The sequence below is a fragment of the Cydia pomonella genome, chromosome 17, assembly GCF_033807575.1.
Source record: "Cydia pomonella isolate Wapato2018A chromosome 17, ilCydPomo1, whole genome shotgun sequence".
NCBI lineage: Eukaryota > Metazoa > Arthropoda > Insecta > Lepidoptera > Tortricidae > Cydia > Cydia pomonella.
In genome coordinates this window covers 6,022,553-6,037,024 of record NC_084719.1, presented here as the reverse complement: position 1 = coordinate 6,037,024, position 14,472 = coordinate 6,022,553, and the positions used below count along the sequence as shown (strand labels likewise).

Here is a 14,472-nt window from a genome sequence, read left to right as displayed (position 1 = left end):
TGGTTTCCTCGCATTCGATGTGAAAAGTGGTCTTTAACTCGAGTGAAAGGCACCATTTCATCGCTAAGTTAACAATCTACTATACTATATAACGTAGCTCCCTTTATCCTACTGTGACAGAAGGATACCTACGGAACCCCACACTGAGCATGGCCGGTTTCATTTTCCTTTGGTATTTTCTATGTGAATAAAATTAGACAGATATATATTGAGTATAAACAATTATTATATCTAATGAAGTGTTATCTCTATATTAATGGCACTTAATTATGCATTATTAAGTCATTGATAAGATATATTTAAGTCAAAACAAAACAGTTAATTAAGTATCTAATGATAATCTCCATTTTCATTAGAAACATACACGCTTCGTGTGTGGCAAACTTATCAGTTAAAACGGTCTAATACATGTACCTACTCCAAATAACACAATTCCCACTAATATAGGACAATACTCATAGTTATTTATCTCACAAAAGAAAACCCTCTTTTTAACCGAATTACCAAGAAACAAATATAATGTTTTTCTAGCTACAGTATGCACCTAAACTACATAATTATTATGTAACTCCAACCGAAACCGCATTGTTTTTCCAAAAACATTGAACAGACAGCCGAAAATATTTTGATATTATTCATAATAAGTATATTAAGTAGCATGATTTTAGGTAATAAAATAAAACCTATTACCTCGTACCTATTTTCTGCCTACATCTGCACAAGTTGAATTCCATGTGTTTCACTTGATAGCAAAGTTTGCCTTACCCTTGTGCAGTAAAACTCTCGCGCCGCTCAAGATTCCACTTTTCGACCCACTCGCTATGCTCGTGGCACAACTTTGAAATCTTTCCCTTACCCGAGCAATGAGTAATATTAGCAAGAGGCCGAAGGGTTAAATAACAACTTTGCACCCTTGTTAAACTAGAGTCGGACCAGGATAAGTTGGCAACGATTTTGATAGCCCAGACAGTGCATAGTGTCAAGTAAACGTCATAATTTTATAGAAATTTGACGTTTAAAATAACCCGTGCAGTCCTGTCAACTTTTTTTTTATACTACGTCGGTGACAAACAAGCATACGGCCCGCCTGATGGTAAGCAGTCTCCGTAGCTTATGTACGCCTGCAACTCCAGAGGAGTTGCATGCGCGTTGCCGACCCTAACCCCCCCCCCCCGTCGTTGAGCTCTGGCAACCTTACTTACCGGCAGGAACACAACACTATGAGTAGGGTCTAGTGTTATTTGGCTGCGGTTTTCTGTAAGGTGGAGGTACTTCCCCAGTTGGGCTCTGCTCTAGACCTGGAATGACATCCACTGGCTGTGCCCTACCACACAAAGCGAGATGAAATTCACAATGCCCATACCTCTCTCTCTCATACTTATCTTGGTTTGACTCTAATAACTGTTTAATGAGAAAAAATAGGAACAGTGAAATATTATTCGTCGGAGTTAATTGTTAAGTGTATAGGTTATGTAAATTTAATGGAAAAGTTACGGGCTCTATTAAAAATAAATTTACAGTACATATGGGGCTACTTTATAGCACTAGTGCGAGAAGTAGCATATTATGTTACTGTGTCGAACATTTAAAGAGCCATATGTACTGTAAAACGTTGTACGATACATGTGCGAATAGGTAATTCGCAACTCGTGTCGATTTAAAACACTCCCTTCGGTCGTGTTTTAATTTATCGCCACTCGTTTCGAGTTTCCTATTTTTCGCACTTGTATCGTAATGTACTATTTTAGAACATTGTTATTTTGAAACGAAAACCTCAGTTTCTTCAAAAAAAAATTAAGTTTACTGGGAAACTTCTAAGATATAGTTAGAATTTATTAGAGTAAGTATCCAAATATAGTGAACGCGGCCGGCAAAACGACATTATTTTTTCGCTTGCCATAAGGACGAGATTTGCTTGTATCTTTATACGAATTACCTGTCAAGTCGTCCTTATTGCAAGCAACAAAGTGGGTCTTTTTTTGGTCGTGGTCACATATTAGCAAGAGTACTTAAATCTTTAAAAAAGTATAAATATAAATGTAGGTACTCATATTGATACACCAAACGTATCAAGTTAGATCAAGAAAGGAGCAAGTAAAATTCAAAACGTGGTAATATATAGAATTTATTAAACATTATTACCTTATCGTTAAACAAGAACCATAATCAATCACTTCTCAGAATCGTGCTCGTGTACAACTTGCGGCTTGTAGTCCAGGTCCAGAACCTTGCTGAGACTGTTCACGTACATGTCCAACCGCTGCGTCATGTAGTAGCAGCGCCTGTCCTTGATCTGCCTGTTCTGGTTCAAGTCCAGCACTCCGATCAGCAGACCATCCCTCGTGCGCGACAGACCAGGGCATCTCACTCCATCAGGACCCGTGAAATAGCTCGAACCGTAGAACAACCCCAAGTCTTTGTGAGCTGGCTTGCCATCAGCTGACGTGAACTCATTAGGGAACTCCTCGTACCCAACACGGTTAATCGCAGCGGTGAAGTAGCAGTTAGTTATAGCCGCATTCCTCGCTTCAATATTCCACATGTACTCGCTACCGGCCTCAGCGGCAATCGTGGCCGACGGGTTAAACACGATCTCGGCTCCGTTCTGACCGAACATCATCCAGTTTAGGACGTGATGACGGTCGAAGCAAATGTTAATTGCGATTTTACCGTAGCGAGTCGCGAACACGGGGTGCCCAGAGTTACCCTCCATGTAGTAGTTTGATTCGTTGAAGTCCCCGACCCTCGGGATGTGGTTCTTGCGCTGCTTGCCGATCACGTTGCCAGAATCGCTGATGACGACAGCTGTGTTCCATAGGATGTCTGCGTGCTTCTCATCCCTCTCGAGGATAGAGGATACGATCACCATCGAGTATTTAATGGCCAGCTCGCGAAGGAACCTCGTGGTTTCACCATGCTCGGCAGATTCGGCGAACTCGCACCACGGCTGTTTCTCGCGGGTGCAAAATGCGAACGGCATGTTCCATAGCTCTTGGAAACAAATGATGTTCACGCCTTCCTGACCGGCGACGTCAATAATCTTCTTCACTTTGTCGAAGATAGCCTTTTTTTGCTCGAGGATAGGACGGTCGGTCGGAATAGCGATGGAGTGTTGGATGATACCGACTTTGACAATCCGGGGGGCGCGGGTTTGTTCCTTCTTGGCCGGGAAGGCATAGGCGGCGATTTCGAAGTTGGCATCCTTGGCGGCGGCGATGGAGGATTCTTTCAGCTGGATTTCATGATGGTTCTTTCTGCCGTAGTAGATTCTGTTGAACTCGTCTAGGTCTCGGCCGCTGAGGTTGTTGTTGACGATGGCTTCCAAGCTGAGAGTTTCGCCGTCCATGGTGCCGGAGTGAATGATCAGTGGTCTGTGGCGGGCGCGGCTTGCGCTTAGCCTTATATAGGTCTGGTAGTTGCGCGTGCACCGGATCTGTGTGTTCCGACTGTTTTCTTGACGACCTTCGACCTAATGTGATAAAACCGATAGATATTGGAGAAAAAATATTTGGTTTTGTATATCAACACACTGGACTACGTGACTTAAACAACCTGTTGTCTGTTTGCCTTTTGTCTCGTATGAATACTTAATTACATAAGTCTGGATCTACCTGCGAACATGTATATCATAGGTAATAAATGAAGGGTAGTTACGTATGTAAATTCATGGAATATTGACAAATAGAATGCGTTCAAGATTAGTAATTAATCGTAGATAATAACTATGTAGGTGCGCGTAGTCGCTAAATACGTTCGCGTTAAACAATAATAAGGAAAATATGGACGTAGGTACCTATCTAGTCACAGTACAAGTCAGTAGTACAAAATATTTTACTTATGTGATTTTATGAATGCACTAAAAGAAAACTATTTCCCATAATAGATACATTCGAGAGAAAACAGATAGGGTTGCATTTTGTGAGGTGAAGAATCGATCAACAGTCTGAGTTAATATTTTTTAAACAATTAATTTTCCCTTATTTTAAGCAGAACGTGAGAAACGCTTATAAGTTTCATACTAGCATTTTTTACGGATGGACTCGGAACCTTTTTTATTGACAAAAGTTTCCCAGTTGCATAGTAATGCATGTAGGGATACGTCTTGCAAATTATTCTGTGTGTTGTAACATACAGCAGCTAGAATATAAATTAGTATTAATCTAAACATAGTACATAGTTAATCACTCGATGGACCCGTAAATATGGACAAAGTGTCGCTAGCCACTATGCTAATGTAAACCTGCGTCTGCAAATTACTTCGCCTTACCACGCAATTTCCAACCCTATCCCGTATTACGAAAGTCTTAGAAGTGCGCCATAATAAACTTTGTAACGGTCCATTAATACATTAAACATCCAATCAGTTATTTACTACGCAAAGACTTACGTAACCAGTGCTACACAAAATTACTGAAGTTGGTGGTCAAAACACGAACTAACTTAACAACGTACTAAAGCCAAGTGTAGCGTGCCACCGTAGCGACAGTGCAACCGTATTATGTTATTTTGTGATAAGATATTGACTTGTTAAAGATTTATTTCTCACATTGTATCAAAAACATGGAACCAAATCAGACTATGGACAATTTATTGAAGCAATATTTACCTAAAGAGCAATTGAAGGAATTCAACAGAATATACTACGGCAGGGAAGATCATTGCGAGTTGAATTTAAAGAAATCGACGAGTCAAGCCGGTAAAGAAAATAATGTTGAGATTGCGGCGTATTCTTTTGATGCTGCAAAAGAAGAAACCAGAAAACCGAGGTTAGTGAAACTCGGCTTAATTCAACATTCAATTGTTTTGCCAACCAACACAACGATTAAAGAACAAAGACATGCAATTTTCGCTAAAATAGAGAAGATTATACAAATAGCGGCAGGAGAAGGAGTGCAGATTCTCTGCTTGCAAGAAACATGGTCAATGCCGTTCTTTCTATGTACGAGAGAGAAGGATAGATGGTCAGAATTTGCGGAAACAGCTGAAAATGGGCCAACAACTACGTTTATTTCTGAATTAGCAAGGAAATATGGAATGGTCATAATATCACCGATTCTAGAAAAGGATGGAAACGGAGTGTGGTGGAATACAGCCGTAGTTATTGACGAAAATGGCTCAGTGATGGGCAAACATCGTAAGAACCATTTACCAAGCGTAGGCAGCTTTAGTGAGACGTCGTATTATTCGCCAGGCGACACCGGCCATCCAGTTTTCGAAACCACATTTGGAAAAATTGCCGTCAACATTTGCTATGGTCGCCATCAAGCTTTAAACTGGCTCATGTTTGCTTTAAATGGGGCTGAAATTGTATTTAATCCAAGTGCAACGATATCAGCATTTGGTGAGTCTTTTTGGGGAATTGAGGCTCGAAATGCTGCTATAGCAAACAGTTACTTCACATGCAGTATTAACAGAGTTGGAACAGAAGAATTTACTCTCCACGACGGAAGTAACAAAGTGACTAGAAGTTACTATGGATCCAGTTATGTAACTGCACCTAATGGATGTAGAACTCCGAGTCTATCTAGAGAGAAAGACGGTCTTTTGATTGCAGAAATAGACTTAAACTTATGCAGACAAATAAAAGACCACTGGAGTTTTAACATGACTGCAAGGTTGGATATGTATGCAGATGAATTGCGTAAAATAAACTCTTAACTGATTTAATAGTAATTATTTGGCCCTCCTAAAATTACCATTTTCAATGCCGGTTGTTATTTCGTAACTAATACAAACTTAAGAGTGCGTTAGACTACTTAATTCATAATAAAACCTTTTCCCTTTTGAAAGTCGGTTAACAAAGTAAAGTAAGCAAGGTTTTCAAAAACGAATGTGAGTTCGTTCCAGAAAACGACAGTGTTTTAGTGCCAATTACATCCACACTTCCCGATATCGGGCCAGAAATCGTCCCGATGTCGGATCTGATAATCGTTTTCCGGTTAACGTCACGCACACACGTCACACGTGCGTCACACATCGTTAACAATATTTGAAATGTAAAAATTACTTTGAGTTTTATTGCCAAAAATGTTCAATGTTTGATATTTTTACACATTACTTTACTCTTTGTTTTTACATATGAATCATTATTTTACATGTCAAATATAGTGAACGAAGTGCTGATACAAAAATACTCTTGCTCGAGCCCGACGTCGGGCCTGATATCAGAAGTGTGGATGTAATTGGCACTTTTGACCCTACAATGGAGTATACTACCCAGACATACTCGTCACCTATGTAAAGTGCTTACACAATCATAACTTTTCCTTTTGACGTTACAGTGGAATAAAGAACTTCCTTTATATAATTTGGTTAAAATAACATTAAAACGTCTAAAAATATGGTGAAACGAAACGCAAAAAACAGTTTATGATTATCTGTGGTCGTTTTTGTCGCCGAATGATATGTCATTTTCGAGTCCCCCAAATCGCTTAGTTTGAGTAAAATAATTCATTTTAAAAACAAAACGTAGTGTAAAACAATAAAAAATGGTAAGAATATCTATATAAAATTAGTAAAGTGTATCTAACTACCAGTAATTCTAAAGAATCTTATTTTCCTACTTTACCGGTTTTGGTTATGTTAGCGTCATTACAATGCAATATTGATTTAAACAATTTTATAATTTAACCAAATCTAGTCCTTGCCTTGATTTCCAGTGTTGTTCATTTATTTTATAGCGCTCTAAATATATAAATCTTAAATATAAAGCATACATTACAAAAAGAACTAAGATAATATTTGAAATGTTATTTTCTGATTCAATAGTCGATTTTGGCGTACAATGGAGGTGCTGTAGTAGCGATGAAGGGGCAGGACTGTGTGGCCATCGCCACAGACAAGCGCTACGGTATCCAGGCGCAGACCGTGTCCACAAACTTCCCGAAGGTGCAGCGAATGGGCCCCACACTGTTTGTGGGGCTGCCAGGGCTTGCTACTGACACACAAACCGTGTTTCAGAGGCTAAAGTTTAGGTAAAAGTAATTGTGTTACATATTACTTACTTGCTTTGTAGATGCTTGGGAATATAACATGGTACTGTCATGAAGATATGTTGAGTGAAATTTAATCCCATAATAAAGCCATTGTTTCTAAGAGTGACCAATAAGTTGTTAACTATGGCAGTGTCAAGAAATAGTTGATTCACCAAATTAAACTATTTTAATATCCTAGATATTAAAATGACAGTGAATAACCAATCATCTGGCTTTTGTATCACAGATTAGTTGTAAAAACTAGTAATCAAATTTTCACTTTAATATCTGAAATATAATAAATAAAAGAATCCATTAAATTGAGAATCTCTTCCTTGAAGTTGGTTAGAAAAAAGGATTTCAAAAATCCCATCCTTCATCATAAAATTATGATGCATTCCTGTTATCTCTCATATAGAAATAAGAAATTAGAAATGTTATGTTAATGTTGTGTTATGTATGTTGTGTTAGGGATATTAGGCTCACAAAAGAATTCTCCATTTGTAGCAATCATGAGCGCCTAGTTCTAACTCTTTCCAGCCGAGTCTAATTGAGCCCACCTCCATGTAGTACAAGGCCTCCATTGTCTAATACACATAATGTATGTAATAATAACATTACAGAATGAACCTGTATGAACTGAAAGAGAACAGAGTAATGAGCCCTAAAACATTCTCTGCCATGCTCTCCAACCTGCTGTACGAGAGGCGCTTCGGACCCTACTTCATTGAGCCCGTCATTGCTGGACTGGACCCCTACACTTCCAAACCTTATGTGTGCAATATGGATGTTGTAAGTCATACAAACATTCTGTAGATTTGTTTATTGTTTTTTCTTTGACAACTGGTCTGGCCTAGTAGTTAGTGACCCTGCCTATGAAGCCAATGGTCCCAGGATTGAATTCTAGTAAGAACATTTGTTGTGTATGGATGTTTTCTATGTATATAAGTATGTATTTATTTATATATATATGTATATTGTCCCCTAGTACAAGCCTTGATTAGTTTGGGGCTAGGTTGATCTGTGTACCCAAATATGTATTTATTTATTTATAAATATTGTTACTATAAGCCCTAATATCGCACACTTCTGCACAAAGGCCTCCCTCCTATATATATTCCACATATCCCTATCCTAATGAAGTTCCCACCAGCCAGTCTCTCAGGCTGCATATGGGCGTAGGCAGGTACAGGGGGCTCAAATTTTACATGCCTCCGGCGATATCAGCTAGCCTACCCCTAGTTCACTGGCTGGCTACGCCCTTGTGCGTACAAGTGTGAGACGTTAATACTAACTAGTGAATAAAAATCTGGCAAAAGAATTACATGCAGAAAGTTGTGCAAAATATTGCACACACAATTTATTCTGAGGGCTGAACTGGATTGGCTTGAATGGATGGATTTTCAAACTTTGACCAATTGTTGTAAGAAATAATAGAGCAGTACAGTTTCATCTGTTAAAACTGTAGCTACAAAATTTTCTTCATTTTTTCAGTTTTTTTTTACCAATCTGGAGGTTCCGGTTCAAACCCCGGCTCGTACCAATGAATTTATCGTACATACTTATGTACAATATATCATTTAATATTTACCAGTCGCTTTTCAGTGAAGGAAAACATTAAAGAACAGGGAAGTTTACCCTTTGGGTTGTAAGGTCAGATGGCAGTCGCTTTCGTAAAAACTAGTTCCTATGCTAATTTTTGGGATTAGTTGCCAAGCTGATCCCAGGCTCCTACCAGCCAGGCGTGGCTAAATGCCGAGACAACGCGAGGAAGATGTGGTTCTGCTGGGTAGCATGACACATCATAATGTAGTTTCCCTGCACAATGGCAAAGAGAATTTGAAATAGAGGTGGATTGTCAAAGAAAACTTTATAGCCACAGTAATTTTACTGCCATCTTTTGACACATGATTTCAACTTTTAGAACGCCATTTGACTTTGATAAATAAATAAATAAATAAATATTATAGTACATTATTACACAAATTGACTAAGTCCCACAGTAAGCTCAATAAGGCTTGTGTTGAGGGTACTTAGACAACGATATATATAATATATAAATATTTATAAATACTTAAATACATAGAAAACACCCATGACTCAGGAACAAATATCCATGCTCATCACACAAATACATGCCCTTACCAGGATTTGAACCCGGGACCATCAGCTTCGTAGGCAGGGTCACTACCCACTAGGCCAAACCGGTCGTGATCCTGGTTCTTATACTGATATGTGTTAAATATCAAAAAGTGGCGCCATATGGTAGCATACGTAAAACCCTGTCTAGCGATTATTCTTGGGATTAGATTGCCAAGGCGATTCCCGAGCTCCTTCAGGATGCAACTGTGATGCAACAGTCTAATTACAAATGTCAACTGCATCCTAGGAGCCCAAGTCACAGGCATAGCCTAGTTTGGGATCCACTTGTATTCATGTGTCGGAAAGATTGTTTACTGTTGTCAATAAATTATTATTTTTTAATTAAAAATGTTTACATTTCAGATTGGCTGCCCAAATGAGCCGGAAGATTTCGCAGTATCGGGCACGTGCGCCGAGCAGCTGTACGGCATGTGTGAAGCTCTGTGGGAACCCAACCTCAAGCCCGATGAGCTGTTTGAGACCATCTCACAGGTAAACTTGTAGACACTTCAAATATTTGAAAATTTCGCAGTATCCTGCACATTGACCAGCTGTATGGCATGTGAGAAGCCCTGTGGGAACCCAACCTCAAGCCCGATGAGCTGTTTGAGACCATCTCACAGGTAAACTTGTAGACACTTCAAATATTTGAAAATTTCGCAGTATCCTGCACATTGACCAGCTGTATGGCATGTGAGAAGCCCTGTGGGAACCCAACCTCAAGCCCGATGAGCTGTTTGAGACCATCTCACAGGTAAACTTGTAGACACTTCAAACATTTGAAAAATTCGCAGTATCCTGCACATTGACCAGCCGTATGGCATGTGTGAAACCCTGTGGGAACCCAACCTCAAGCCCGATGAGCTGTTTGAGACCATCTCACAGATATGCTAGCTTAGCTGGAACCTCTGCTCTTTAAGTTCTGTCCTTATAGTACCTTGTAAATACATATTTTTTATATTCCGTGTTTGTTATTGTTTACTGTCCTAAATATACATATATGTATGTTGCTAGTGTCTAATAGCAATGTATGCTCTACTCTACTGTCAGATCAATAGCAAGTCGATACCTACACCACGCAATGATGACAAGTTATCTAATTGCAAATTTTCACCACTAAGATTTGCATGATAAAGATGGATCATAATGGTGGAATGATTCGCCACAATTGAGCAATCTTCGTAGCCCAGGTAAACCCTTTGTGCAAAGGCTATTATGTGCAACGTGTCAATGAACATTGTCCCGGGTGCATGAATGTTGATATTGGGCTGGAGCCGCGCACCAGTGGACATCTTTGGCGTTCAAGGGGTTAATAGAGTGATGGGCCAAAGACCATCCTTAGACTCCCGCCTAAAGGATGACTCACGCTAGACCGGACCGGGCCCGGGCCGAGGCGTCATTTTCTATGACGTCTGCTCGGTGATCACGTGGTGCTTTCCATAGAAAAACAAGCGCCTGAAGCTCCGGCCCCGACCCGGTCTAGCGCGAGTCATCCTTCACACGTTTACTGTCCGTGCGCCGTATGTAGGTCACGGCAAGCCTCTATTACAAGGCCGTAAGGTTGACAGTTCAGTTTGGAACAGTGAACGTGTTAAAGCGGTGATTTATTCGTTTCTCTTCCAGGCGCTCGTGAACGCGGCGGATCGCGATGCAATCTCAGGTTGGGGCGCCGTCGTGTACATCATTGAGAAGGACAAGATCACCGAGAAGCACGTCAAGACGAGGATGGACTAGTTATACTATTGCACACTGCTCTATATACATTTATTAATAAACTATGAAAATCTATGCTGCATTTTAAAATTTTAGTTTACGCTTACAAAGGCAGATTTTAAGAACATGGGGCATTTTAATGTTTTGATTGCTAATGACGGCCATCGCCTGGACTGTTACAGAAACTTAAGCATTTCATTTATAGGTTTACTAGTTGTTATAAAAAATAGACACAGCGTTAAACACGCTGTATTCAGAGATTAAGAGCAGAAAATCGATTGTCACTTGTTACTGAAGGGTACGGGACCTGTGGCCGAAGGGTGGTGTTTCGTTTCACGCTGTTACGTCGTCGCCCAAATCCAATGTTTTAATTGTATTGTGTTATCCTGGTATCTTTGTATTTTTATATGTTCGCAGTGCCTTGGTAGTAATACTGTAATAGTGTGTAACTAATTTGAATTAAAAAAATATCGAAAGCTTATAGCAAGTTAGGTACATTTTCATTCAGAAAGGAAGGGATGGAGGAAAGCGTAAAATTGAAAAAAAAAAAACAATTATTGCAGAAACTTTATAAACCGAATATTTAAAAAATTAAGTTTTTAATTTTTCATACACATTTGTTTTTACAAGAGGAGACTAGAGAATGAACTTTTTCAATCGTGTTGCTTGCCGACATTTCGGTAGCGAAGCTATCTTAAATATATGCCTTAAAGTGGTGTCCGTCACCAAACAAACAAAATATAACCTTTACAGCTAAATAAGGTTAATAGTGTACGATTCACAATAAACGCAACTCTGAGTTAGAGCAATTTCAACCTTCTATTCAGTAGTTACGATACATATTTAAATAACTGGGGCAATCGCAGGCGGTATATTCCCATCTGTGCCCGCGCCCTGACTGCGGCTGGGGAATGTTTCATTCCCATCTGTCCCCGCCGGGCACAAATGGAATGGATCCATTCCCATTTGAGGCCGGCGGCGACAAATGAAAATGAATCCCCATCTGTGACCGCCTCGGCTTCTTCCTGCCTCTTTGATTATACAAATGTCAGAAAGCAGAAATTATTTATTTGCATCGATACAGTATGGGGATTTTACAATACAGTTTTACAGTTCATGTATCTAGCTTGCATGCAAGCGTGCAAATTTATAATCGGTATCCATTTGGATAAAGCAACTATCAATTCTAATTCGTGAAATACTTGCTTTTAATACTAAAATAGTGATCAAATCTGCTACATATATGATGAAACCAGTAAACATTTTTTCATATTTATGATGTAAATTATTTATGCTGAACCGTGTCAAGTAGGTATTTTTATTTCACGAATTGGAATTTAACCGACATTTGTATAATAACAAAAACAGGAAGAAACAGAAGCGGTCACAGATGGGAAGGATTCATTCCCATTTGTTCCTGCCGGCCACAGATGGGAATGGATCATTCCCATTTATGCCGGGCGGGGACAGATTGGAATACACCGTCGCAAGTGGCGAGGTGCTGTCATTGAAATATGGAACGTATTAATTGTATAGAAAGTACAAATTCCTTTGACTTTAGTAAAAGGCGGTCCAATATGTTTGACATGTGAATCGTACATAGGGCTCTGTTTCCACTGGATAAAATTAAAATTATCACTCGTTTCGGCATTAACCAAACGATTTAATAAACGCGTGGAAACACGAGCTGACAGATGTTCTAAAATGCATTGCTTTAGCAACTCGTTTTAAGTTATAATTAAATTATTAATTAATTGTCCATAATTTTAGTGAGTCCGACACTTATTTGCAGTACTTGTACCTATGTACACTCAGCTGCAAAAGTGCATACCTACATTAAACATTCATTCCATTATAACAACGTGGATATGCATTTTTGCAGCTCGCGTGACTAAATATAGGTTTCAGGACCAATAATTTTGTATAAATAAAAATCTTTAAATTTTGTTACAGATTTTTGATCTACTACCGTTATACGGTTCAACATTTTCGGTTGTTGCTTGTTTAGTTGCTTAATAAGACCAGCATTTTAAAACACCTTTAAAACCCTCAACTTAATTAACTTTACCGACCTAAACAATGGCAACGCAAACATTAAATTTCACCATTTCATGACTAACTAACGGGCCTAAAATGGTTGCGCTTTTGTTGTCATGCGTCATCGCACTTTCATACTTATTAGAAAATCAACCACGATGAGATAAAAGCGCGACCATCAAAGACCTGCAGGAATCTATGTTCACAGAAGTTCGTCCGTATGTATGTAAAAGAAAATCGATTTACTACAGTCGTTTCACGAAAGCTCGCACAATTGGAAAGAACGAAAATTTCATTGTATGAGTGACACATGTATCGGTATACAGTCAGAGCCGCCATTTTATTGGTTAATGTCATACACACACATAGATAGATCCATTCACTCATTTTTTCCATTCGTGCCAGCTCTTGTGAATTGACCATAGGAAATTTTGGTTGAATTTTTAATGTTTACCGATTCACGGTCGGACCCAGCTCGGTCCAGAGCCAGCAAGAACCGTTACAATTTTGAAATTTACTTTATGATCAAATTTATTTATTTGTCAAATAATATCACAGACATGTTGGTAAACTGTGAACTAGATCCCGGAGTCAAACTTAAAAAGCTATAGTCTGCAGCAGATATATCACACGGATGAAGTCCAAACACAACCCATCTTGACGTGCATTTAAGCTAAGGATACACTAGGCGCCAGTTTATATTGTGCGACAACATACATAATTGATACGGCACATACCGCGGTAGCTACGCCCCCGATGGCTGGCAACTTCTAAGGTATAAAGATGTGCTTAAGCGCCACGTGAAGGGCTAGCAGCTAGAGCAACATTGACCCAGTTCTGTGGGAGAAGCGGGCGGCTAACCGCCCTCTATGGAAATCTTTTGTCATTAAACAAATTGATGACTTTGAACCGTCGACTTATGGAACTATTAGATATCAAACGGGATGAGCTGAAAGCCCGACCACCAGCGGCTATTTATTAGGTATAATTACAGCAATGGCGTTCTTAACTGCCCGTTGTGTGCACGGCACGGTAACGGTATGGTAGCGGTATAAAATTACGATACGATACATTATACCGGTTAGGCCGCGCGTCCCGATATAAAGGTAACGTATCGCTACCGTTTTAAAATAACGGTACCGATATTTTTCCGGTATATACATTAACCATTATTATAGCCAAACTGATAATATTAAATAAAAACAAAAGGGCTTACGGGCTTACACTTACATAGACAGCTTCATCCAATAGGAACCGCAAGGCGCGGGCGGCTTGGCAACGACGCCTAACCTGATAGGGTACCTACCTTTATGAAAGTGGTTAAGGTACTCAAAAATATTACGGTACCGTTATTCTTCGGTAGCGAAATAAATTTATTCGGCTACCTAAATGGTTGGGATTAAACCGATGTAACGTCATACCGTTATATAACGGTATCGTTATTTTTCTGTTATGCAGTCCCTGGTGCACGGGTCTTTGTTAATAAGATCGGCTACGCAAGCCACACGCGGGCACATGAACGTCTTCAGCAGCGGAGTTGAAGCAGTCGCCGTGGTCGAGACCGGCCGGGAGAGAGTATACACTAGGCGACAAATGCAACATAAGG

At 39.6% G+C, this 14,472-nt stretch overlaps 3 protein-coding genes across 3 annotated transcripts; 2 read left to right on the top strand and 1 right to left on the bottom strand.

The window, feature by feature from the left end:
• Positions 1 to 2,114: 2,114 nt before the first annotated feature.
• Positions 2,115 to 3,396, bottom strand: LOC133526900 (beta-ureidopropionase-like). The gene has a single exon (XM_061863749.1). The coding sequence runs from the start codon at positions 3,344 to 3,346 to the stop codon at positions 2,171 to 2,173; it is 1,176 nt and encodes a 391-aa protein (XP_061719733.1). The 5' UTR covers positions 3,347 to 3,396; the 3' UTR covers positions 2,115 to 2,170.
• A 1,020-nt stretch (positions 3,397 to 4,416) lies between these two features.
• Positions 4,417 to 5,667, top strand: LOC133526901 (beta-ureidopropionase-like). The gene has a single exon (XM_061863750.1). It carries the CDS (start codon positions 4,561 to 4,563, stop codon positions 5,656 to 5,658), a length of 1,098 nt encoding a protein of 365 aa, XP_061719734.1. The 5' UTR covers positions 4,417 to 4,560; the 3' UTR covers positions 5,659 to 5,667.
• A 665-nt stretch (positions 5,668 to 6,332) lies between these two features.
• LOC133526898 (proteasome subunit beta type-3) lies at positions 6,333 to 10,904 on the top strand. Its single transcript, XM_061863746.1, has 5 exons — positions 6,333 to 6,491; positions 6,769 to 6,974; positions 7,598 to 7,766; positions 9,480 to 9,608; positions 10,740 to 10,904. The coding sequence occupies exons 1-5, from the start codon at positions 6,489 to 6,491 to the stop codon at positions 10,848 to 10,850; spliced, it is 618 nt and encodes a 205-aa protein (XP_061719730.1). The 5' UTR covers positions 6,333 to 6,488; the 3' UTR covers positions 10,851 to 10,904.
• The last annotated feature ends 3,568 nt before the right edge of the window (positions 10,905 to 14,472 follow it).

Bases quoted from the DNA above. Each gene is read 5' to 3' on its own strand.
- LOC133526900 (XM_061863749.1), bottom strand. From the start codon at position 3,346: ATGGACGGCGAAACTCTCAGCTTGGAAGCCATCGTCAACAACAACCTC.
- LOC133526901 (XM_061863750.1), top strand. From the start codon at position 4,561: ATGGAACCAAATCAGACTATGGACAATTTATTGAAGCAATATTTACCT.
- LOC133526898 (XM_061863746.1), top strand. The intron at 7,767-9,479 runs GTAAGTCATACA...TTTACATTTCAG, and splicing joins ATGTGTGCAATATGGATGTT to ATTGGCTGCCCAAATGAGCC. The intron at 9,609-10,739 runs GTAAACTTGTAG...TTTCTCTTCCAG, and splicing joins TGTTTGAGACCATCTCACAG to GCGCTCGTGAACGCGGCGGA.